This window comes from Falco punctatus (genome assembly GCF_963210335.1).
Source record: "Falco punctatus genome assembly, chromosome: 15".
NCBI lineage: Eukaryota > Metazoa > Chordata > Aves > Falconiformes > Falconidae > Falco > Falco punctatus.
Genome location: NC_137595.1, coordinates 7711879 through 7738723, shown reverse-complemented (window position 1 = coordinate 7738723; position 26845 = coordinate 7711879). Strand labels below are relative to the sequence as shown.

At 47.2% G+C, this 26845-nt stretch overlaps 1 protein-coding gene across 2 annotated transcripts in view; it reads right to left on the bottom strand.

Moving 5' to 3' along the window:
• Positions 1-26845, bottom strand: part of MCF2 (MCF.2 cell line derived transforming sequence) — a 61795-nt gene that overhangs the window by 23008 nt on the left and 11942 nt on the right. The window contains exons 2-13 of one of the 2 annotated variants that reach the window (XM_080366085.1): positions 25559-25627; positions 24879-24993; positions 19435-19525; positions 12825-12944; positions 11621-11737; positions 9701-9850; positions 5888-6012; positions 5294-5408; positions 4814-4933; positions 3454-3645; positions 1824-2015; positions 1502-1673 (exon numbers count right to left, since the gene is read on the bottom strand). In XM_080366085.1, coding sequence (XP_080222211.1) covers positions 1502-1673; positions 1824-2015; positions 3454-3645; positions 4814-4933; positions 5294-5408; positions 5888-6012; positions 9701-9850; positions 11621-11737; positions 12825-12944; positions 19435-19525; positions 24879-24993; positions 25559-25627 — 1578 coding nt within the window. Of the gene's footprint in view, positions 1-1501; positions 1674-1823; positions 2016-3453; positions 3646-4813; positions 4934-5293; positions 5409-5887; positions 6013-9700; positions 9851-11620; positions 11738-12824; positions 12945-17306; positions 17630-19434; positions 19526-24878; positions 24994-25558; positions 25628-26845 lie in introns of those variants that run through there. The other variant, XM_080366086.1, reaches the window with a different exon arrangement.

Below are 26845 nucleotides of genomic sequence, written 5' to 3'. Positions count from 1 at the left end.
AAACCCACCGTCTCAAAGCACTCCCGGCGGAGCCCAGCATGCGTCTTTGACACTGCACGTCACGCCAGCAGGCCTGCAGCATTTTGATGTTTTGTATCAAACACAGGCCTTATTAAAAAGCTCTCTTGGCGTGATCTATCCAAAGAGGAGCCTTTTGTCTTTCCCTGCTTGCTGGCTCCGCTCATTTCAACACACTTGATCATCTCTTTCAAAGGAGAGGATTAATGAAGGATACCTGCGCTTGGCAGGCGACCGAGTGCCTTTGCTGGAAAAACGTGCACCCCACAAAGGCATGAAATAAGTCCAGCAATTGATGATGGTCTCACGACATCCCACGGAGGTGGCCACCCATTCACCCCTACTCTTCCAGTCAATAAATCCTCCTTAACACTTTCCTGTTTCTAGGAAGCTGGAAAAGTTACATTAGGCAAAATGGGCAATGCTCTACTTTGCAGATTCAGAGTTTTTCTCCTGATCGAGGAATGGGGTTCACAGAGCAGTGTGGTGTAGTGAAGGTGGCAGCAGCCTGGGAAGAGGAAATCTGGGATTTACTGGCTGCACTGGCCTGTATCTTGAGTAGCTTAATTCCCCTCACTGCATCTAGCTTCATTCCCCTCCCTCCACTAGCCTATTTACACTGCTGCTGCTGTATGACACCTGCTGCAATTCACCATTACCAATATTCATCAATTCATGATAAAGATTTTGTGCTAAAACACAGATGTTTAATTGCTTTATGCAGTCAGATCACTGAATTTAATATTCCCACACAACTTAGCACGTCCCTGGTTTAAAATACAAGGATGTTACCTTGGAATACTTTTTAAGTCTGATACATACAGGACTGCCAAGGATGAAAGTTTTAATGTTATCATTTAAAGCTCATATTGAGCCACATCCCATTACCAAAATCAGGGCAGAACATTCAGTGACCTCAGTTCAACCAGAATTTGTACCTTTATGGACATTAATCATTGTCCAGCAGGATTTAAGGAAGACATCCTCAAGGAATCAAAGGGAGTTAAGCATCCACCTCATTTCTGTTCATAAGATCTGAGCCCCTCATTTCTCCAAGCTCCTTTGCAAACATCAGTCTGACTTGATGCCAGCTCCAGCTCAAGACAGTCGCAGACAATAGGTATGCTAATAAATTTAAAAACATTGCCCTTTTTCCCTGTAGCACTAATGTACCAGGTTTCAGCCCAGTAGGATGCTAGTAAAGCAGAACTGGAAGCATGTGCTTTTTACGGCTCTCTTTTTTCATTGAGTAGGAAGTGAAAATAAATACCAAGCAACCAGCCCCATTCTTCACACAGGTTTGAGAAGCTAGACACAAAAATTGGAAAGGTAATAAATCATCTCATATACATTTAGCATTATGCAACAACTCTGTACCAGCCAGCAAGCTTTAGCTAGTTTCTCAAAGCTGTCCTTAGTCTTACTCATCCTGCCTCAAAGGAAAATTATCATCTGAAAATAGCATAAACTTAAAAGATTTTACCATGTTTAGGAGAGAACAACGGCGATTTTGATCTCGGTGGATTTTCTGGCCGAGGGGCTACTAACTGGACGGGTCGCACGTGTTTATCCAACAGCTTCTTGAAGCAAGACTGCCGATTCTCGAACATGCTTCGAACGTTTTCAAGCTTGACCTGCACTGACTGTATCTGGCACTGTAGAGAGTGAAAAGGACTCCTGTGATCAAATAACCACCATAATTTTCCACTTTGACCCAAACCAGAGGACTACAAGGGTGATGACACTGCAACACAGTCCGACCCTGCCCTTCACCTGTGCAGCAAGGAACTGGAAGGGCTGCTTACCTTCAGGTCAGATGTTAAGACTGACTCAAAATCATAGCGTAGGGCTTGGGGATCATAGTTTAAGTAGGCTGAAGAGCTTTCAAGAAATCTTTCTATGTCCTGGAGAGCTTTCTGAGCGCCTTCTTTAGACTGGCACTTATCCATCTGCTGGTTGGCGAGCAGGTAGGCACCTTCGTCACAGCACTGCAGAGCCTGGTAACAGCACAGGGCAAACACAGGGAGCAAGACTGTCAGCAGCACCCCTATGAAATCAAGGTTCCCACGAGGAATATCTTTTACTGGATCTGTATTTTCAACTTGGAGCTAATTAGTACTCCTAAAGACCTCAGCAGCTATTGCATTTTGATTAGAAAGTAGAAAGGCCACATTTTTTCTGGAGGGCGACTGCAGTCCTCAACATACCCAGCCAAGTTGCGCTCCCACTTGTACCTGGCTAAAACCAATGGTAAAACTGACACCGAAGCACTATTCAGTGCATAGTTGAACCAAATGATAAGATCTTTATTTATCCAATTTAGAAAGCTGAAGGGGGCAGTACAGAGTTTACAGTGAGACACGCAGGTTTCTTGAAATAAATGCCTGCCTCTGAGCAGACCTGAATCACAAGGAATGACCACAGTAATTGCATTCCTGTTCGGAAAAAAATAAGGATTTTAAATTGCAGTTGAAAGGTCAGCATTTAACATGCACAGGTAACAGGTGAACGCCAGGCTGGGGTTTGGCTGGCACTCACACGCTGTGGTGTGCACAGGCGTAAGAAGATGCTGCAGCCAAGAACAACAGAAGACCTCCAGTGCTGCGGGCGGAAAGCGGGGTGGTGGAGAGCAGGACCACAGCGTGCGGCAGCACAGCCCATGGGCTACACCACCGCACCGGCCAGGAACGGGGGAGGCCTGGGAGAGGACACTGCCCTGCAGCTGAGGGGCTGCTGAGGGACCATGTGCCCCACAGATTAGTGCAACATCGCAGACACAGAGAGAAAGAACAAGCTCCCAAGTCCCCCCAAACAGTGAAATGGAACAGGGTCAAACTTCGCTGCTTCTCTTAATGGCCTCAAGCATGTTACAGCAGTGTGCCTTCTGGCCTAATTAGCGTGAATTTCCCTAAATGAATATCTGACTCTGATTAAGATATCAAAGAGCATTGGAGCCACATGACTCCACTTCCATGCTAGCACACAGCAGCTGTGCCTATCTACCAATCTGTCACCGTATTTTACAGTCAGCTATGTTCATTCTTAATAAATTGCTAAGGAAAAAGGGCTGGCGTTTATCTGCAAGCATTACCTCTTTTGCACTGGGTATGAAAACCTCAAAACTCAATTAAAATGTGGATGCAACATGAAAGCATGACCAACAGCAGCAGCTGAACTTGGGCATTCTGAACTGCCCTCTGGAGATGCCCACCTCTTTCTGCTGACGATTCACAGCACCAGTAGAGAACGCTTTGCTAACTTAACCAGCTAACCAAGGGGTGAAGCACTCCTCCAGCCGCTGGTGAACACTTCCCTACCATGACCTGCTGAAGCAAAGCTGCACATTTCACACACTTCCAGCTAAGATGTGGAGAGGCTAACCCCATGGGGAAGCTAAGGGTCTACTTCTCAGGTCACTGCATCTCTGAACTGTACCTGCTGAAGGCGGGTATGAAGATCCAAGGTCTTCTGCAGTCGCAACTGCTTCCTTTTGATCTCGTCAGACAAGACATCAGAATGGTGCCGCAGCTCGTTGCATTGCTGGCAGATTAAGTTGAGTGCATAGTGATGGTTTGCTGCTAGCTGGTGTCCGTGTAGTATCACCACCTGAGCCTTCCCTATCAGATCCTTCAGTGAAAGGAAGAGAACGGATTGCACACTTACTGAAATAATGCCAAAATATCTACATGTGACAACATGCATTTTCACGTCTTACCAGATTTCAGGTACACATGGCGATGACTGCCATTAGGAGTAGGCAGATGGGTGGCTTACGCAGGATAAAATAGCACCCATCGTCTGGGAAAAAAAAACCTTTTGCTATCCAAAAAGAGGATGAAGTAAACTGTATTTCACCAAACTAGCAACGCTGTGAATGGCTGTTGGCAATGTGCTGCTGCCGTCTCCAGGAACTAGACTGGAAAAACAAACGCAGCTGATACCCGATTTAGGCACACTACGCTCCTAAGCATGAAAGGGAACTTGGGCAGTGAAGGTTTTTGGCAAAAAAAAAAACAGGCCCTTTGCAACAAAGCTTGATGCAAAGACCAAGCTATCTCATCTGCACGTCTTGGCCAGTGTAACATCTTCTCCAGGGCTGGCTTTCTGCTGGGACTGCTTCCCTGTTGCACCCTCTCTGCCTGGCCTTGCATTCCTCCTCCCTCCCTCCCCAAACATTTCTTCCAAAGGGCCAAAAAGCCTCAGGCCTTTCCCCTAGGACTCCAGTTTTCAAAGAACCCTCTGAGGGTTGTGTCCAGATCCCTCAGGACTTCTCCACTGACCCTGGCCCGCTTGCCAAGCGCACCCTTTTACAGAAGTCCCATCTTCAGTCGGGCTCCTGTGAATCCCCTCTCTTCACTCTTCTTTCCCCTACATCTCTTCGTCTTCATGCATATGTTATGTTCAATTCACAGGCACATCAAGATAACAACTTTTTTGCCTCTCCATGTGCCTCACAACAAGTCTGCCTATTAACACTGCTAAAGCACTTAACATATAAATAATTCTTCTATCTCATTAAATCCCACGCCTCCCCTATGTTCAGACATTTCTGTTCTGGATTTTCACGGTGGCTCAGCGATTTATTTTAACTATGATAATTAAAAACCCTGTTCCTGGCTTTCGGAGTGATCACAGCGTTGCTGTGCAGAGGAGACATGAAATCAATCCTTTCATGGAGCCACTTACCAACGAATTAATCCAGAACCAGGTAATTTCAGAAAACGCTTCCTACCACAAATAGAGAATGTACCTCTTGTGTTTCACTTGTGCTTCTTTCCGTGAAAGAGTATCTCACCTGAGCCATACCATCGAAATGACCCAGGTCCTTGAGCCTCTGTTTTACTTGGGGGACACTGTCGCCAGTGTCGGGCAGCTCCGCTTGCTGACCCATTAAAAATTCAATGGCATTCTTGACCTAGACACAAAGAAGAAGACTGCTGCAAAAGGATACAAAGCACAGGCAGAAAATCATTCTCAGACCAGAATTAATCACACTTCAGCTAATCCAATAATAAAACTAGTGTCCAAGGACTAATATCTACGTTCAGAGATGCTTCCAACAGCAAAACCTATGCAACTGCACGGCAGCAACACCTAAATCAGCTCGGAGTGAGGAAGCAGAGTGGTCTCCCCCAGCTAGCTAGCCCTGCCAGAGTCAAGAACAGCAGCATAAATCAAATGCTTTCATAATAAAATCCACTAAAAACTTCTCTCCTCTCCCCTCCTTTCCATCCCCAACTCTTCCTTCTGCCAACAGAAGTGCATCTGATCATACCTCTTGAAAACTTTGCTCAAACTTCCACAGTTGTAAATATTGCTCCATTTTTAACTGATGTTTCTCCCAGAAGCCATCAAAAGCAGTCTCCATCTCATGCAGCTGGCCAAGTAACCTTGAGCAGAGAAAAAGGACAGGATTGGAACAGTTTGCATCTAGAGGACAAGCAGAGATGGACAAGCCCTACAGTTCACCTCTTCAGGTCTTCTGCACTCAAGCTCTCGGGAGAAGTCAATGGAGTCAATGTATGACTTGTGAAGATTTCAGAGAGAATTTTAATGAAATAATCACTAGAGATGACAGCACCTGCGTGACGCAGCTGTTGCTACCTCCATTTGTCTGAATAATACCTGGGAGCCTGGCATGGGAGCACCCTGCATCTGCTCCACAGCCTCATCGAAGCAGCGGGGGGGGAAAAAATCACAGCAGGTCAAAGTCGTTTGACAGAAGTCACCCAGCAATGTGATGGCTCTGGAGCAAAATTCCAGTATCTTTGTCTCTGTTTGATAGGTGGCCTAAACAACACATCTACGCTTAAATAACTTGAGTGTTTTCACTCAAAAATCAGGCAAATTAGGAACATGGTGCACTCACCGGTGGACAGTCTCCCAGTCCCCAGGCCTCTCGCGGTGCTGGTCCTGACTGCATTCCCCAGGGTCAGGCTCTTCAAAACTGCTCAGAAGCAAGTTTCCCTCTTTTGTGACTGCTGTAATATCTTCCTGCGTAATGCAAAACATTTCTGATTCAGGATGCTTTTTTTGAGGTAAGGATAAGTCATTTCATGTTTCTCCCATTTCGTTTCCCTGTGCAAAACAAAGCACCAGCATCCCTTGGACCAAAGGGCTCCCAGCAGATGTTTTAGCCCCTTTCCACGGGGCTCACCCCTGGAGCTGGAGAAGGCTGAGCTACGGACTCCTGCCAGGCTGGGTGGAAACGGGCACACAGGAAAACGTCAGGCCATAAAATGATTCAAGGGCAGGAAGACAGCACCACCACAGGCCTCCTGGTGAGCAGGTGGGTTTGTATTAGGCATCTATCCACAAGCTCATGTCTTCAAGCAAGCATTCCTGCAGCTTGAAGGCTGTGCTTCTCCATCAAGGTCATCACAGGAGGTTGTAGGAAGAGCATCCCATAGCAGGACAAAGCTGGGACTGAGACCACGCAGCAGCACTTACTACAGCCTCTACATAGAGAGGCAAGTCAGCACTTTAGCGTTATCTCCACTTAGGGAAAATTTAAACCCTTGGTGTGTTCATTAGCATCAGCTGAGGTGCTTTGTGCTGTGCTGGGCTCAGCCCCGAAGCAGACAGGTGCATTTGGTCAGTTCTTTTCAGGAAAAAAAGAGACCAAACACAGAGGTGAGAAGGAAGGAGAAAACAGATGTGGCTGATTAACCGATTTGGAAGAAGCTCTGAAGGAGAGACCTATACATGGCTCCACGAGAGAGCCAACCCCTGGAGTCGTTAAGACCCCATCCTAGGAGGTGGCCAGACTCCTACTGCAAGAGAAACAATAGCAAAACCGCTTTAGGGAGAAGATTCAGAAAGCACAGACTTGCTTAAGCATCTGCCTGCCCCAGACAGCTCACAGCAACCTAAACATAATAGCATCTTCAGGGCAGGAGCCCGGGAGCCGAAGGGTACGGCCACAGGAGCTTCACCTCCTCCATATGCAGTGTATGCTGCAGGTTTGCATCCCTATCACTAAAACATCATTGGAAGATGACCACAAGGCAAAAAACCCCATCTCCTTTTGATACTACCACATCCAGGAGACTTAAAAGGGAACAGGAATCACGCAGCACGCTTTAGACCAGAGGTGGCTGGTACTTCATCCTCTTACATCTCACCCTCCAGAGCCCAGCGTTCCCCTCTTGATTCAAAGCTTTTCATTATACATACAGCAAAGTAGCGTGGCTGTCAAACAGGTGTTAACTTGATTTCTTCCCCATTCAGTATATCAAAAAGGTTAATTTCTTAGTTACTCTGTTTAATTAATTTCTGTCCTTTTTTTCATTGTGTTTGCAAGCAGCTTCTGTTCAGTATCACAGCTACATAAATTATTCTGATCAATTCATTATTTGAATTCAGGAATCAGCTGTACCAATCTTGGGGTTGTCATGAGAGAGACAAGCATCCCATGTCTCACTGTCACCACAATCTGTGCACAGTTTCTCATCGGCTTTCATCTTTTATGGTCTTAGAAGGAACAAAAGATAAAGGCAATGGACTTCATTTCAGTCAAAAGCCAACGAGTGCTTTTGATATTTGAAATTAATAGATGAGGTACTGAAAGCAACAGATGCCTAGCACTGAGGCTGCTGTGCTTTATATGCAAATGAAAACACAACATGTTTTATTTCTCCACAGAGGAAAGTGTGTATTACAGGCTGGTTTATATTCAGGACTACGTTGTATAGCTGCTGTTTTCCCCCTACACTCTGGCCACAGTCCTAAGCATGAGGTTTAAGTCAGTAAGTCATATTGTAGTGTATGTAGCTGCTGCTTTATACTAGAGCTCTCTTCACTTTCAAAGAAGAAAAAGACTATTGGCAGTATCTATAATGATGCTTTCTATACATAAGCACGCACATTTATGCCTACACATAGCACACTTTGGATGTCATTTTGCATATTTCTTACAGGCAGCCTTCTGGGAACTCACTGTCACGTGAACGGCAAATGGTAATAAATGATAGTTACGCTTCTTGGACTTATGTAAGCGAATCCGGTCAATAAAGCAAAGGAGCTCATTCTTCAGCCACACAGCACAGCTGTTAACACAGGAATTGCTCCTGAAGTGAGGGTTTGGGGACAGGCTTGTGCTGTCCCCAGAAAGATGCAGGAGCAGCAAAGACAACAGCCGGCTGCACTGATTCTTCTAATAATAGGAATGCCTATAATATATTCCTATTCCTATAATAATAATTCCTACCATAACATTAATCATAATCACAATCAGCTGAAAAAAATCTTAAAATCTTAAAGAAAAAAAAGTTGTTTAAGGTGAAACATGCAGCCTCACATGAAGACAGGGATCACATTGTAAGTCCTCTGTACCATGCGCTCACACAAATCCTGCACCTTGGATGCTCTCCAGCACAGTTCCCTTAAGTTCCCCTGGAGAAGCTGCATCAGGCAAAGGGACCTGGGGACAAACCATCCCTGCAGACCTGCCGATGATCTTTGCAGGCAGCTCCCCCCAGCCGTGGGGGGCGTGGCAGCAGCGTGCTTCCCCCCCCATCCTGACCTAACAACGGGCTGCATTCGGCTCACAGCTGAGTCGAGAGTTGGACTGGCTGTCCCGCGGAACAGGTAACAGATGTGGTCTAACAAGCAAACCGAGCGATGCCCGGGGTGAGGCAGGGGCCTCGCAGCCTGGTGTTGCTTCGGTGAAGGCCAGGACGACCCCCACACATCTGTAACCACAAACCCGTACCCATGCCAAGCCCTCCCCGCTCCGCACTGAACCACAGAGCCCAAGCGACATCTTGTTAAGGGCCAGTTGGCCACAGTAATTGACTTAGTCCCACCACACCATGAGCATAAAATCTGGCATTTTAAAATATTTTTTTTCAGAGGATGGGTCAATGTGCCTCTCTCCTCCCTAAGCAGGGACACCTCCGTGGCAAGATTTGTGCCTCTGGATACATCAGACGTTACCCAGGACAATATTACTAACAAAAGCGCTGTACTCTTGACTTGAGCTCAATTTTTGCAGTAAGTATATTTATCAACAGCAATTCCAAACTTGTTATACCTGTCACCTTAATGAATAATCTATTTTTTTTTTTTAATTTTGCAAATCTGTTTCAGTGAAAGTCCTTAGCTGGGCTCTGACAGCCAAACGCTGATGCTGATGGGTGGCTGTCCATACAGTCCCTTAGATTTAAAAGTGCTGACCAGGTTCGAGACTAGGACTGGATCTAGCCACGCCGGGACTCCTCTCTGAGAAGGAGTTCAGACAGCGAGGGGATCCTCTCTGAACCTCGTGAGTCAACGGGAGGGCTCCCTCCCACCACTCATCAGACCCAACGTGACAGGCTGAAGGGACTCCCGCTGCAGACACAAACGCAGGGATGACAAAGCCACCCACCCACCCACCCTCCAGCCAGCGAGACGGGCAAAGCCCACGGGGGGAACACACTGTGGACACCAACGTCTGCAGCCAGCAAGGAGGCGGCAGCTGAGACAGTTTGCTGGATGCTGGCAGGATAATTTGCTGGAGCGGATGGCAAACATTAGGGTATAACACAGATATAGCCGTGCTGTGTTTTTTGTCTGACAACATGCACAGGAGGGAAGGAGGAGCGGGCACCAAACAAACAGGCAGTCAAACCCCAGAAATCCCATCTTGCTGTGTAAACAGAGGTTGGAAACAGGCCGTGGAGCTGCTGCTGAAACATACCTTGAGCTGGTAGTACTTTTCCGTGCGCAGGGCCAGGATGCGCTCAATTGAATACATGTCGTCCGGTAGCTCGGTCTCTGCCAGCTCCGTGCCAAAGGACTGTAGCATCTGTGCAATTTCCTTCACGGTTAGTGCAAAACTCTCTATCGCCTGGTGGGAGATGATAATTGCAATCAGCTTGGGATCCAGGACATTCCTACAGCTCATTAAGAGCGCACAAAGAGCCGAGGCTGAGACCTGCAGGGGAGCCCAACCGCTTGCTCTGAGAGAGGCGGGTGGGATGCGCGCTGCTGACGGAGCCGATGTGCGCTGCGGTGCATTAGCTGGTGGCCACCCACACGTGGCGAGGTGGCTTTTAGTGTGGACTGAATCCACAACAGGACCATACGGGGCAGAGCCACCTCACGCTTTGTTTTCTGCTGCCTGTTCTTGTGCACTCCGAGACTTTTCCTACCACATATTGGAGGCTTACAGCAGAAGCCACCATAGGATCCATCTCACATATTCCTGTAATTCCTCTTATATTATTCTTCTCCTCTGGTTAACTCACACTGGGAACCACCTCCAGGCAGTAGGGCTTTGGAGATGTATTTGGCTTCTTGGCAAGGGATGTTTCCAGCTTTGCCAGCCTGAATGGCAGGTTTCAAGGCAGCCTGGCACCAGGCCACCTCATCCGCATCTTCACCAAGACAACAAGGAAGGGAACTAAGCAGCATGCCAGAGACAAACTGGAGACAGTGGGATGGAGATGAGTGCTGTGGTACCTCCCCAGCACATCCCAGCCAGCCAGCAGGAGCTCTGGACACCAGGCAGCTCTCACACCAGGGGATGAGGTGGGGCTCTCCCACCCCACTCACAGCTCCACCTCTGCTTTTGAGAACAGGGTAAGAAATTCAAATTTAACTGATTATATTTATATTTTCTTCAAAGAACGTGTATTTTCCATGGCAATTTCAGGAAACTTTTATGAGCACACTACAAGGGAATTTTGAGCGAGGTTTTTCATATGGACACTTAGCTACCGTATGCAGCTACGGTCTAGAAACTATACTTTTCTTAGATTCACATTTTCTGTCATTTTTATCTCCAAGTGTGAGAGCTATGCCATTACCACTTTAACATGTCATGCAAAAGAACAAAACTTAGAGCCAAAAATTTAAACAGTTCATTAATTTGGGAGTGCATCAGTGTAAACTGTCACAAAGTTAATGGCACCAGCAATAGCTTGAGTTACTCCAGCTGCAACGTGTTGTGCTTTGACTTTATACTGAGCGCCACATCTGCGGGTGTGGATGATGTTGCAGGACAAGGGGCACTAGGATGTCAGGTACATTTTTCAATAGTGCTTTGATTTGTTGGGAAGGTAACTGAGAATCCAGCCTGCCATTAATCTGGGAGACAAAGTCCCAGTGAAAACTAAGAGTGTACAGGAAGCATAGAAACACACAGCAAGGCACAAGGTCAGGGAGTGAAATTCCTGATTCCTGGCAATACTAAAGGAAAATTCTTGCAAAAGGAAAAAAAAAAAAATTCTAAAGTCTCTGCATTTGGTCAGTATGCAGAAGGCACTCTGATTGCCATGGTTCCCAAACAAATTTGTACTTCACACATGAAGTAACCATTATGAAAAAAAAAAAAAAAGAGTCTAACTTGTATCTACCATTAAAAGAATTTTAAAAAAGACTTAAGACGACAGATCTTTTGGGAGCAATTTCAAAAGAAGCCTGAGGGAGTTAATCATCCAGTTCCCTTATAACCCATCAAGTGCCTAATGCCACTTGACTCCTTTGCAAATCTGATCACAGAAACGTGGTTGGCTTCAGGGGTAACTTCCAGCTACCCATTGCTCACTGCCTTACGTAAACCTTCCTCAATCGATCCCAAACACCCAAGAGCCCAGTGCTCAGCCCCGGTACGTACAGTCCTGAAGATGACCCACTCGCTGTGGCAGTACTCCAGGGTGCCTCCAAACTCCGGGGTTAATTGTTGTTCATCAATGTATGTCAGCAGGTCGCTAACCGAGCTCAGCATAACAACCTGCGAACAAGGCAGCACCGTTAGTCGGTTGATCGTCGCTTCTACCCAAGGCAGACGTGGATCAAGCCTACAAATCCTTCTGGATCTAAAACCTGGGTTTTCTCTAAATAATTTTCTACAGCATGGCCTTCTTCTTATGCTTATGGCTTAACAGGGCGTTTATTTGATGTATTTGACCATTTCTGTAAGCCAGCCCTGATCTCCCAGATGCTTTCTTCCTTAAATGCAAAGCACAGTGAGATGCTGCAGTATCTGACTGCAGAACAGAGCTGGAAGCAAAAGTAATGCAGGTTTTTGCAAGGGATGACCAGTAATCTGGAAAAAATATAAACATTTTAATAAGTTATGAAGCCTTGGCCAATTCCACATAAATACATACTCATGAGGTTTTGTGTGTCTTGATTTGCCCTTGGGATAAGTAATGAGTTTTCAAAATTCTGCAAAAGGTAATCATTTTAGAGTGAAAAATGTGAAGTTTGTGGAAAATCATATTATTTCCTAAAGGAAAACATTGGCTTGTTTTGTCTACTTGTAATTGCATCAACCTTAGATTCCATAAATGTACTTTTCTTCCCTTAATTATTCTCATTCTGTACCATAATCAAGGTGACTTTAGAAATCTTAGAAACTTTGACTTGAGAATATAAAACCATTTCAGCTGATATTTTAGAAACAAACACCAACATGATGCTGGTAAGGAGTTTACACTCAGATGAAAATGTCAATTATGGGTGGAATTCATAGCAAAAGCTTCACTAGATATGTCTTTTGACTTTTCAGACATTAGAAAAATTCCTGAGCATGGTTTCATCCTTCACAGAACCATGCAGCCTACATGGGGATGAGGAAAGGCCACGAAGCCCATCACCCACTGCCATGCAGATGCTCTGTGGGGAGCAAAATGTGCACAAGGGGCCCAAAAAATGATATGGGAGAGATGTGGTGGGGAGAGATTTCGTGGAAATGGGGCATTTCTGGCAGAGACACTCCCGTAACTCTTCACACAGGTGCCACAGTGTGGGATGCTGTCACCCCTCACACCCCTCAGCCTCCGGTCACACGCAGGCACGACTCTGCATGCTCGTACCGGTAACTTGAGCAGAAAATCCTCCTGACTGAACCGAAATCCAATGTCAGTGAAGGTGCGCTGGAAAAACCCCGTGGGACGAAGAACCATCACTAAGTGCAGGTTCCCTGGGAAAGACGCCTGCAAGGAAACAGAGACAACGTTTAAGCTGGGGACATGGCAAGTCCAACCAAATGCCTTGAAAAGAGGGGAAGTCATTTAGATCTTAGCATTTTTTTTTTGATTGCCCCTGATAGCCTTTTCTTATTTTCAAAGCAGGATGGAGATGCTGTAAGTGGTTTAGCGATACGGGACGTAGCTGCAGGAGGATTGACCAGTCCCGCTTCCCTTTGGAGCAGACAGGAGTTTAGCCATGCACCTTGGAAGGCCACCTATTATAAACTTTAATATTCTGTCTTGTGTTCAGCATTATAAATCGCAGAGCGAAATTACCGTTTACCAGGGAACAGAGGGCTGGAACATCGAGAGGAATGACAGACATATTGAGGAAGCAAAATTTATTGCCAAACTCACTAATCACCCCATAACTGCACCGAGCATGCTCTTCTTGTCCGTGGTAATTACCAGGCACCATTTAATTTGTGGTAAGAATTTGAAATTTCCTGTCTATGCTGCTGGAGCCTTTTTTCAAGCATATGGTTGGCAGGTGCATTTAAATAGATCTGTGAAAAGGGTGCTTGAGAATGAAAAAGAATTTTTAAGAAAGCAGGAGTCATATCATTAAATTATGGATAAGTGCATGATGCAAAGCATTGAGTTAATTAAACATATGATTTACTCCGAGATCCTGCCAGGCCAGGTTATGTTTCTCCATATATTCCTCCTTATATTATAATCCTTCATGAAACACAGTAGTAGTATCTATACCAAGGGTGAGAGTAATGAACGTGTTTAGGTATTTTGCACTGCAGGGCACTTAATCTATGCCTTCGAAACAAAGATTGCTCCCATAAACCTGCATCAAAAAAGCCACGATTTACAGTTGAGATCCGACATCCATGAACTGCATTGCAACTCATTTGCTGTGCGCTTATTTATTATTTTTTTTGGTGTAGGAAAGGTCAGGTTGTGGCTTCCGTTGCCCACAGTCCCACTTAAAAATGGACAGTGAGTTTTATGATCGAATAAGCCATGTAAATTCAATATATTGATCCACTGTTATTTTTAGTAGGAGCAGATTAAAAAAAAATTAACGTGAATAAAGTGCCAAACTCATACCCTTTGGAAGTCAACAAGAATGGTGCCAGGGACAAGGATTTGGTGTTAGGAACAAGAGCAAACCATTAAATAATGGAGACGTCTGTGCTGGCTGCAGTCCCTGGGCACTGCACCGCCGCCACACAGCACCCGGTGAGCACCCAGCGCCCCCGGAGCGGCTGCCAGCCCCCGGCACACAGCGATGGCTACAGCCGCGGGAGACCCCAGGAACCAACACCCAAGCCCATCAAACTTGCAGATGGGCCAAAGATCTGAACCTGGCCATGGAGTCACCAGACCTTCGCAGCTCTAAACAGGTCTTGACCAAGAAAGCATGGGCGAGAGGCTGGAGGAGATCCAGATTCAGCTCCCTGCTTCCACGCCTGTTTAATTAGTTCTACAAGGAAGATCTGCTCTCCTGCAAGACAACCCCAGGCAGGCCCTCCAACGCCCAGCTACTAGACACAGCTCTAAAGAGGAAATCTGTCTTGGAGACCCTGCTCAGATCAGGATTCTTAACGTGAATTTCTCATATTACTAGAAAGAAAACCATCCACAGGCTACTGGATATCTCCAAGGAGTTGGAGTGGTTCCTCGCTTTGAGGAGAATCTCTGCCTGGGATGCAGAAAACCTTCGCTGAGGAAAGCACCACCAGAACTGGCACAGGTTTGTAGACGTCTTGAATGAACTGAAAATTTATGGCATCAATATTTCACTGGAAAGTCTCTGGCAAGCTCAACACCCATCCTCCAGCGTGTCCCTGAGAAGCTGGCTGCCTCTTCCACCACACCGGCTCTCCGCTGGACCCAGCAAACGCTGCTATTGCTCTGTCCAGGCCTGTTGGCTGACCTGGCTAGTCCTTGACACTCCATGCTCCAGCACGTCCCACGGCACTAGGACGTCCCAGGAAGAGACAAGGCAGCCTGCGTTCACGGCAATGTCCTGCCTGCCCCTGCAGAGCTGAGTCCATCATCTGTCACTCCCTCACGCTCTCCTTTATGTCCATGTTTGCCTCATTCTACATCCTGGTCATTTCCCAAGGGACATTTCTGTGCAGACAGGACAACAACAGCATCCCCCAACAAAGTTTCAAAGATATCACCAAAGAGCCACCACGAGCTGCAAATCTCAAAGGACAGGATGCTTTTGCTCCGGACAGGCCCTGCATCCCTGGCATTAATGGCTCACGTTGACTCGAACCAAAGCCTTGTGAGGCCAGTGGTCTTACAAGGCTTTAAAGGAGCTCAGAAGATGCAATTTTAGGTCCTTCTGCATGCTTATGAGTCCATTGGACATGAATCCAATATCCAATGGTGAAGTCCCACAGACTCTGGGGAAAGTCACTGTTTCCAGCTCAGAAGCACAACAGTATGTTCAGGCCACTGAACTTTAGGCTCCTACCTTGACCTCCTCTGAAAAATGCATCAGGAATATCTTTGAGAAGATGCATCCTCCCTTGGTCCTACCTCATCATCCCCCTCCATCCCCTGTCCCTTTAATCCTGTTCGGCACTTCCAGCAGAGATGAGCTTGCTTTGCCCCCTCCTACTCCTTCCAGTCCTTTTGACGTGCACTTTTCGTGCGCAGAGCAGGCTCCCTGGAGGAGAGGCCTGGGTCTCCAAACCACCCCACCCCATGGGATCCTGCAGGCTTGGACCATCTTGTTCTATGAGCCCTTGGCAGGAAACCCATAGCTCTAGCAAGATGGACCAGCAATCAGGAGGCAAGCGGAGCCGCCTGCCCAAACTCCATGCAACAGCAATAAGGTGTGCGACACCTCTCTGAGGGCAAAGGTGCCTTTGACCACCTTGGGTTTTGTGGACGCAGGGTACCAACACGTTCCACACAACATACAAGAAGAGACCATAAGCTGGCATTCACGTCCTTCTGCCACAGCCACCACAGGGGCAAACTCTTCTTTGATACAACTTTATGCCCCCCACACAGACAACTGTACCCCTTTTGCTCCTTGACACGTTTCACCTCAGAAGTAGCTGGGTTTCCAGGACAGGTTTCCATTCAGTTTAGAAAGCATTTGAGGATTTTTCAGCTGATCTTAGACACATAGGATCAAGGTCAGCACTTATAAGCAGCTACAGAACAAGAACTACAGCTTTGCAAATGATACCTAATGCATTTCAAGCATGGAAAAAAACAAACAGGCCCAAAAGTAAGTTTGCAGAAAGACAGCCACCAACCAAACCATGTCCCGTGCCCTTTTACAGACTTAAAAGATGAAATGTTAAATATATATATATATATATATAAAAACAAAGACAGACCAGTAATTCCTCAGAAATAGCATCCCTGAAGGAACTGTATCTTTCGTACTCACTGTTAGAATTCTAATTTTTCTAAGGGCTGAAGGGTAGATAAGTTACCTGCAAACTGAACTCTAATGATACTGAAGGTACTGCTGGGAAAAAACCCTTCCTCGCAATATATTCAAGAAAGCAAGGACAACAGGGCCCTCAATCTTGCCTTATGTTTTATCTTATTATTTATAACGCTACAAAGAGCCTCGTGTGTTTGACAGAGTCGGGTTTATGTAACAGAAGACCTGAAAGAACCCTCCGCTATTCCCCTGCAGCACACCAGGGAAGGCAGGAAACTATGGGCGCAATTCCACTAAATCAGGCAGTTGGCAACATTTCCCTACGAGTAACTACCTCGCCGGCCAAAGCCCATGCTCAGAGCATCCTTCCCCTTCAGAGGACATGAAGGCACCTGCCCTAAGGCCTCGGTTCAGCAACTTGTTTAACCGCACGCTCAGCTGTAACTGCGTACAGAACCCCCACATAACCAGCACAGACAACCCGGGCTAATAAAGCACAAGGAAGGGCACGCGTGGAGAGCATCCCCGTCATTACCTCCTCAGCGAGCATCTCACCCCGAGACATTTAATGTCGGTTTTTTCCTAATTTTAGGAATTCCGTTTTCAGGGAGCGTTCTTCCCTGCTGCTCGCTGGGGCATTCGTGAGGCTGGATATCAATAAGCATAATGGAAACGCAGGATCTGCCCTAAGTTTGTTGGTGAGCCCGAGGCCAGCGGTCCCCGTGGAGTTACCGCCCCCCTGCCGTCCCCCGCAGGGAGACCCGGGGACCCCCACCTCGGCATCCCTGCCCCAGACCCCGCCCGCACCGCCGCGGCGCCGCGACCCTTCCCCGGCGGCTGCACCGCTCCCGGCCCCCGGCAGCGCGCCCGGCCCCGCACCGCGCCCGCCACCCCCGCGCCCCGCCGCCCCCCCGCCCGCGGCCGCCGCAGCGCGCCGGGCCCGGCCTTACCGCAGCGCCGCCGGCCCGCCGCCCGCCCCGCCGCGGGCTCGCCTCCGCCATCGCCCGCCCCCCGCTCCCCGCTCCGGCGGGCGGCACGGCGCGCAGCCCCGGCGGCAGCCCCGCTCGCCGCCCCGGCGCCGGGCCGCTGTTTAAGGTGGAACGCCCCGCTCAGCCCGCAGCCGGGCCGGCGCCTTCCCGCGGGGAGCGGATCTCCCGCGCCCCCCCCCGCCGCCAGCTCGAGGGTGCGGGGCGGCGCCGTGCGGGGCCGGGGCGGGGGCGGCGGGCGGGGAGGATGCTCCTGCCAAAACCGAGCCCGGGCCCCGGCTGCAGGGCCCGGCTCAGCCCCGCTCGGCCCTGCCGAGGCCGCGCAAAGGGTTAAACGAAAACCCGTGCGGCCCGGTACCGAACTGCTCCGGATCAGACGCACAACCGCAGAGCTGCGATGGCATCTACATGGGCCGAAAAAAATAGGACGCTCTGTTTTTCACATTCAGCTTTATTTGCGCTTCCTTATGCCAGAATTGCACACAGATAGAAGAAAAAAGATGTTGGTTTTTTTAATTGCAGCACGGGCGTATGATTGGAAGGAAATCAAGGTTTAACCTTTAGTGTCAGCTGCGCAAAGGCAAGTCCTGTCAAACGCCTCCTGAACACAGCAGCCCTCCAGGGCCAGACCCTTTCTGAAGGCAATGCCCGAGCCTCCAGCTGCAATGGACACAGGTCTCCTGCTGCTCACCCCTCTGCGCACAGAGCACCCCCACCGCATCTGCACACACAGCCCTGGCACCGCAGGCAAAGCCACTTCTCTACAGGGACACGCAGCGCATACAGGGACACAAACATAATACATGCTCAAAGGTCACACAATAATTGCATTTTTCTTATTAAACACAAAATGAGTGACACTTCAGTAGAAGCTACAAATTAGGGCGGGATTTTTTCACAGCTGCCACTTCCAAACTACGCAAAGCAACTACATCATCCTTAAAGGATGCTCTTCATACTAGCACCTGTTCAAACAGTGGCGGCAGAATAGAATTTTGATGAACACTTTAAAGAACTACTTCTTAAATGCTGCTTTGCCTCTAATGGTATAGTAACCATACTTGGAAATTCAGGTTATCACTTTTCAGAAAGTCAGAACCCAAAATATCGACAGCAGTATCTGGTGCACACTGCAAAAAGGTAACCCTCTCTTCCCAGGGCACCTGTCAGCAAAACACCATCAAAGTCAGACATTCTTAACACCAAGTTCAGCTGTACTAGTATTAACTACTTAAAACAGTGTTAAGATCTAACTTTATCAAATCTAACCAGAAACAGGTGAGAGCTTTCCTTCTCAGTGCATACCTCATCAAGTTTACTTCATCCTCTATCAGACGGATCAGTGTCCTTAACCGTTCAGTAATTGTAAGCAGAAACAAAGGCAATAATAATACACCCAGAATATCTTCATTGACTTACCCACATGGCGTGGTCTGGTTTGGAAAGCGTTTACCAATTAGCTCCTACCTATCCATGCATCTATAAACATGACTTTTCTGCACCTGCATGCACTACCATAATACCATGCTCTCATAAGACACGATGCATTGCTGAGTTGCAGAAAGATTACTTTTGAGGTATGTTCAGATGGGTTATGTGCTAATGGTGCGTAGCACATAAACATGTATAATAGATATTTAAAATACATGAAGGCATACATACACATTTAAAATAGATTTTCCACCCATGCCCACATACAAACGCTTGTGAAGTTTGCTTTAAGAACCTAACACTTTCAGTCACTGACAATTAGGTAAAATACAGTCTCACTAATAACAAGTGTCTAGAAAGAACATGAAGCCAGATTTCCACCCATCAAAAGCATAGAACATGGCACAAAACACATCTGAACCACTATGAAAAAGCACAGAAAACAAGCAAATGAATGAGCTAATACTCAAAGAGTTCATTTACGCACTCAAATGGGGCATGGAGCTATGCCTGAATTAATTATAGGGCCATAAAACAAAATACTACCTAGAGAGAAAGCACTAGCATCACTGCTCCTGGTTCCCAGCGCTTTCTGAAAGTGGTACATAATGGGCACGATGACTTATTACATTAGAAGAAATGAACATTAAAGAGGACTTACCGCTATTTTTTGGAGAGTCAGTTTGACCGACGCCCATGTGTCCAATCTTCTATCCAGGATTAGGATAAATTTGGTGTCGGACTCATGTCGACTACGAAATAAGAAAATACCAATAACCAGACAACCTTTTGAGGGAATGTGACTCCACTCCCCCCCCAAAAAAAAAAAAAACCCAAGAACATGGAATGCAAACCACATTTTGACATTTCCACAATTGCTGAAATACCCTATGAAAAAAATTCCCTGAGCAGACTCCAGCAAGAAATTTGGGAAGCCCACCTTCAGTAAGCTGAGGGTGAAGCATCACCTTTGAACTGCATGGGAGGCGGAGACAACAGGTTGCCCTTGAAACCCTCACTGGTCTTCAGAAGGACTTTGTGGAGGTCAGAGGCAGCTGTGCTCCTGCTGAGCAGCTCGGGGGTGGCCAGCAACCAAGCGATGACTTGTTTTGGCGCAAGGCAAGTGAGGTGACACTGAGCCAGGGAAGGGTTATGCCAGCTTGGCAGGGGGAGAGGGGGAGCTGGTGCTGAAATAGGCTGTCAGGGCTTCCCCAGCACCTCCCGGGCCTGCTGGAAAGGAAGCAATTGCTAGGAGGCACTTTCCAACACACTCGGGTTTGCTTGGCAAGCACAGGCTTCCTGACATCCCTTTTGACACCCAGACCCTTCAAGTTCCTTTGAAATCCCCAGTCTCACCCGGCGAGCCAGCAGTACCAGGGATGCCCAGTCTGGCAGGTGACCTAACGTGCAGATGAGCTCCTGTCCGTAATTCACACACTGCCTGCCCAGGCTAGCTGGGCAGAGCTCCGCCAGGCACAAGGCGTGACAGCACACACTCCAGGGCAGTCTGCATTACAAACTGGAATCACGTTTGCACATAAGTAAGGGTACGCCAGCTTGGAACCAAGTCCTCTGATGTGAGTGTATTTACAGGATACTCAGGTCATATTTACAATATTTATTTTGCAGATGCTGAAACAGGATAGCCGTGTCCCACACCACCCTACGCAGGCGTCTCAGTGCCGTGGAGAGGCTCCCAGTACACGTGCTGGCTCTTGAGAGCTGGGTCAGGTATCTGCGCTGGGCATGGCCCCATGCAAGCAGCGTCTTCAGTAATTCTTGTGTTTGGCAAGCAAAACCACATGGTGGATTACTCAGAACTATTGCATGGCAGACAATACTTGGCAACTTCGCTACAGAAAAAAAAAAAAAAAAAAAGGCACCCAAAGCCAGTGCAGGAGCTTTCATACAATGCACATCTTGCCGCTTTGGTCTGTTATAACCACACTTTTGACCAATACGTTTAAAAGCAATTATCAGCTAGCCTGAGGAAAAAAAAAAACAAACCAACCACTAAAATTCCTTTTGGCTCATAAAAACAATTGACTGAAGATAGGTAGAGGTGCCCAACTCCCAAACTATCCTACAAATACATCTTATGGATCTCCAGTGCCACACCCAAAGAGCAAAGGTTCCATGCAAAGGTATACATGGCCACTGAGGTGCAGCAGAAAAGAGCAGAGCAAACAAATGTCCTGTCGCGCCCAGGGGTCGAACACAGAACTTCTGCAGGTAATAAAGCCTGAGGTTACACATTATGAGCCGGATCAGGCATGGCTTTTCTGCCAAAACCTTTTCTAGCTAAAATAGTTTTAGCAACATGAGATGGTTCTGCAGGTTACTGCCAGCTCTGCTCAGCCCCACCAAGAGTTAAATGACCCAGGCAGTGGGAGCGTGGGGCAAAAGGATTCTTTTCTTCAAGGTAAAAATAAAACCCTTTGGTTTTTCAGCACACCCCAAAACTCTAAAAGGTAGGTCTCTGCCCTTTGAGAAACAATTCCCCAACTGCCCATGGTATTTCCCCAACAGGCTGCAACTGGGGAAAAGAAAAACAATAACAAAATTAATAGCATTTACACAGCACTGCTCTCATCATAATAAAACCTGAAGAAAAAAACCCAGAATCCAAGTAATTTAGAAAAGGCAGCCAGACTGTAGTGCATTGTCAGTTAATAGAAGTACGCCAAAGTATGCCATTTACTCAGGACAAGGTTATATTCAGACAGTAGCCTCCAAGCATGCTAATTTACTTTTATCAGCTCCCTTACAGACACAAAGAAGAAAGTTCCCAGCTGTCCAAAAGCCTTGAAACCTACTGTGGGAAATTTTTAACTTATTCTGGGGCTAGTGGAGCAAGTCTGTGCCTATTTGCAACCCAGGCCTTGCAGGTTTATCAGATTTCCAGTCCTGCAACGTACCTTGCAGGCCGACAACAAAAATAAATCAATGCTTTCTCACCGAGGCTGCAAGGGGTGTTCATTTGCATCCAGCAGCAGAAAGATGAAGACAGTTAGCCAGATTGAGGACTCTTTCTCTCTGGGTGCTTGTTGTCACTTTGGTGGGTTTTTTTCTTAACTTTAATTTTGTACGTGTTGCAGAACGCACCAGACTAAAAATAAAGACTTGGGATGTTTTGCAGGAGGACCTGAAATCAGACCCCGGAGTCTGAAGTTGTGAGATTTATCACAGGAGTGAGACACTCCTTGTGGGATCAGGGCATGCTGTCAGGACCCGCTGCCTGATACTTAAATTCAGAGATACTTCTAGTCCACAGCACCCTTCGCTGCGTTACTACTGCGTGTTATCAGCCATGGCTCTAAACTTGGTACTTCATGTCCCCATCTAAGTGAAACATGGCAGAGCTTGTCTGAATACCGAAAAGCTGGAGGGTTAAAGAAGACTACACCAGACTGGACTGTTTCAGTCAGGAGGGACCTACAACAATCACTTGGTCCAACTGCTGGACCAGTTCAGGGCTGACCAAATGTTAAAGCATGTCGGTAAGGGCATGGTCCGATTGCCTCTTAAACACCGGTGGGCTTGGGGCATCAACCGCCTCTCTAGGAAGCCTGATCCAGTGACTGACCACCCCCTCGGTGAAAAAACACCTCCTCATGTCCAGTGCAAACCTCCTCTGGAGCAGCTTTGAACTGTTCCCACTTGTCCTATCGCTGGATCCCAGCGAGAGGAGCTCAACACCTCCCCCTCCACGTCCCCTCCCCAGGAAGCTGTGGCGAGCACTGCGGTTGCCCCTCAGCCTCCTTTCCTCCAAACCAGCCCAGCGCGAAGCCCTTGGCTGCTCTTCCCAGGACATCCCTTCCAGCCCTTTCACCAGCTTAGCTGTCCCCCTCTGGACACGCTCAAGGACCCTCACACCCTTCTTACAGTGGTGGGGCCCAGAGCTGCACACAGCGCTCAAGGTGAGGCTGCACCAATGCTGTGCACAGCAGGAATTTTTCATTTTTCAAAGATAGCATTATTTTTCTTTTACTTTAATTGGGACAGTTTTTTTCTAGTAACAATCTTACATGGACCATAACTGACTTCAATTGTTCGGTTTGTTTTTTTTTTTTTCTTAAAGCTTCTACTGAAGTTCTGACTTGCATGGAAGAAATTAATTATTCTAAGGTACACAAAAGATCAGTATTTGCTGCAAAGTCTACACTGTCTTTAATGCAAGCCTGGCTCAAGTGCTGCTTTATCACTCTTATGGCCTCCTTTCTGCAAGTCACCAGGATCTGTCACACTTACCTGTGCCCTCCTTCAAGCACACCATCACACAGGGCTGTTGCAGGCAGCCCACCATGCACATTTTCAGTTGGATATGCAGACCATGGAAGGTGGAGACCTGCTCCTTATTTTCCTGTACAGCTCTTCCACAGGCACTTCCCACAGCTGCCTCCTGCCTGCAGCATGGTTCCCAGGAATCCTAAAGTAAAATGAACTTGCCTACAAGACTCACCTTCCTCCTGGGTCTGTTATTAACGCACTCACACTGCAAAGCCAAGAGTAGCTTACAGCATCCATCTCCTTTATCTAACAATTATTTCCAGGAGAAAAATGCTTCATGAAATTCAGCTTCCCAAAATACTACAAACCTGACGCCCCATGAGGTTTCCTCAGACCAGCGTCAGTAGGTTGCTACCGACTGCGTAGGAAAGGCACTGCATGCGGGGTCTGACCTGCCCGTACCCATCCACAGGTACGTGGGAGGGAAGTGTCGGTGCATCCACAGCTAACTCTGACACGCAGGTCAAACTCTGACCTCTTTTAGGGACTTTCTGGCTGATCCTGAGCTCTGATCCTGTGATGTGATGCCACCGAGGGACATGTACCCAGGGGTACCAGAGCTGACACACGTCTTCCGCCCTCACCTATATGATGCTTTTCCTTGCTCCCCGACACCACAGCCTTTTCCACTCCAAAATGTTAAAAAACACATGTTTTTAAGATGGTCAGGTGTTGAGGCAGGCTGTTACGGTGGCAGGAGGAGCCAAGAAGCATGATTAAAGTGGTTTTACTAAAAACATGCTGAACACGTTTGAATCACCAGCAAGCTCGCAGCTCTCATTAGCTTCTTGATTGAGTTTGACCTATTACAGGGACAGCAAGACTGCTCATCACGCTAATGCTAGGGTGTTCACAGCCACATGAAATAAGAAGCCCTGGAGAAACTGGGCAGAGCTGGGAAGTGCAGATGCACAGAAGAGGCTGCCTGCACAGCGTGGAGGAGAAACCCCTGCGGCCAGCACACACCATGGCGCGCTCCTGTCCACGCTGGGACAGTGCTCTGCAGGCCAGGAGCCCACACACCTTCAGAGTCCATCCAAAAAGAGGACAGTGGAATTAAAGGCTCTTTTTTTTTTTTCCTGCAGAGGTGGCTAAACACACGGTATTTCTTCCCAGGCAGCTGTCGATGGAAAGCTCCCATGTAGCTGCTGTCAACCTGCTCTCCCTGCAGGAAGAAATTTGCCAAAATGGGCATTATTCAAGGAAATTAAGCATTCCAGGTAACTGAGTCACCAGGCTCAGCAGCAAGAAATAGGAGGGCCATTAATCTAAGCATACAGCCCTGTATGTGGCACGGGCAGGCTGTCAGCTGCTTAACCCCGAGCCAGAGGTGGGTAATGGGAGCTGTGGCACGCTGCTGAGCCATCGCGGGTAATGGGGACCCCAAACGGTTTGTGCCTGTAATTAGTCTCTTCCTCCTGTTACATTTCTCTCTTTCCACAGTAATGACGCTCTATTTGTACATGTCACAATATTATTCTGCAGTGGCATGGCATATTTCAGTGGTGACGCATGTCAAAGCTTCAGGAAAGCTTGCTGTTAATTAGAAACTTAATAAACTAAATTTATGATACATGCAGGTTGACAAGTCATAGGGGTGATGTCCACTTTTTACTCTGCAGTTAGTGGCACATAAACACCACGCCTGGACACCGTAAGGGCTTGCATCATTCATCTTCTCCCTCCTACTTGGTCTGAGGGCTGAAGATGCCCCTCACCTCCATGCGTGGCACCGTCCTGAAGATCCCCTGCTTGACCCAGGCAGGACCAACACCTCTGCCCATCACAGGCAAGAGCTAGAAGGGAGCCACATACCTCGGGACTGATGTTAGGTATGTTAAGACTTTAGATACGATCTCCTCGGGCACCTCGTTGAAGCGAGCGTTATCGGGAAGGGTGATAATCCAAGCCTTGTCTTTCCCTCGGCCACCTGGAACAAAGACAAGGATGCTTCCCTGGGCGTGCTTTCGAGGAGAGCCAACAGCCAAGTCCAGGTCCACCAGTCAGGTCAGAAAACATGCTGCCATCATCACAGAGGCTTTTTTACATTACCAGAGAGCAAAATCAGGCCAAATCCTGCCTCTGATTTCAAGTCCAACACACACGCATAGGTGGTAGAAACAAATATATTGGGTACCAGATATTTCCTTTTATTTACTGAGCATACTTTACGTGGGACAGCAAATGAAGTCAGAAATACAAGGATAAATCATCACGCTGGTCTGGAGCCTACAGAAATACATTTCAAAGCAAAACGCTTGTTAATGTGTTGAGCGTTTGAAGGTAAGAATATTTTACAGTATGGCTTGAGACAGAAACCTAATATGCTCTTTCAAACTGCCTCAATGTTTTATTAACAACATTTCTAGTGGCACTGGAGACTACCTGATGGATAATATCCCATGCGGAGTATCATTTAGCCAAATAGCATGGAAGTTCATCTGGAGTATTTAATTACCACATGGACAGACCCTGGAGAAGTTCACTGTACTCACCAGAAAGAAAAGCAAACTCTTTCATCAGGTCATCACTGATGTCCTTTGCACAGATGGGTATTGCGGTTTCTGGAAAAAAGCAAAAGCAGCCGTCAAAAAGGAAGGAAAAATCCACAGCAAACACATTTATCAATGTTTTAACCCAAAGGTGGGACTTGAACCAAACGCAGCTTCCCTAAATCATATATGAAATTTCCAAACAAAAGATATATGGATCTTCTAGAAACCAATGGTTTTAATGAGTCTGAACAGGGCAAACGCCCTAAGTCAGCAGCAAGTTATTCTAGCAAACGTACTAAAGGATGCCTGGGAGTTTGAGTGCTCTCCCTTCAACAGGGTGTATCCAATGTTAATTTTTATATTTTGGAGTTACTGATGTCACCCCCCTATTCTACAAACTCCCCCAGTGCTTCCCAGCCTTGGCAACATAATGGTCTGAGGTTTCTGCTGAGAACAGCAGCGTCCAAGGCTGCCACGCTGGGAACAAGGCTGGGTTTTCAGATTGTAACAGTCTTTAATTTTGAGCAAATAAGCTTCTGAAATCATGTTTTCATCAGGCGTGGGGACATACGCATTGGAAAGGTTGTTCTTGCGTTCGGTTATTGGATTTCTTTTTAATTAAATAATGGGATAGGCTGTCTTAATACCATATGTAGCACGCTGACCATTTCAGTGGCAATGAAGCACATCGGAACAATATACATAATTTTACCTTTCCCCGGGAGAAGGAAAAAAAAAACAGATTGACACAGGAGGAGCTTATAGCTGGCAGACATATTTCTGGATTATCTATAAATGAAATGATAGCTAAATATTAAGCATCCTTGTTCCTGCAAATAAATGCTTTAGAGCACATCCATACAGATTAAAGTCCTTGTGCTTCCTGATAATCAAATTTTAAACACTGATTATTTTACAGAGTTGGTCCTAGGGAGTAATCTTTTAGCTGTTTAAAATCACACAGGCTGCATACTTCAGCACACTCCAGCGTCATCAATATTTATTCTATTTCCCCTTTTTCCAAAAGCTTTCTGGTGACTCCTACTTTACCTAGGGATTTTGCAGGCTGTGCAGCCCCGAGTTGTGGAGCTGGGGGTGCCCTGCCTCCTACAGCCCCCGCCGGCTCCCTGCTTTTCTGTGTACCCGCTGCTGCTTTCCCCTCTTGTAGATAAAAATGTTATTTTTGTTTGTTAAGGGTCGAGCTCAGCCCCACTGGCATCTACAGAAACATTCTTGATTTTAACAGGCCCCAGAATTGGTCTTGGTAAGAAAGAAGTTTGTCTTGCA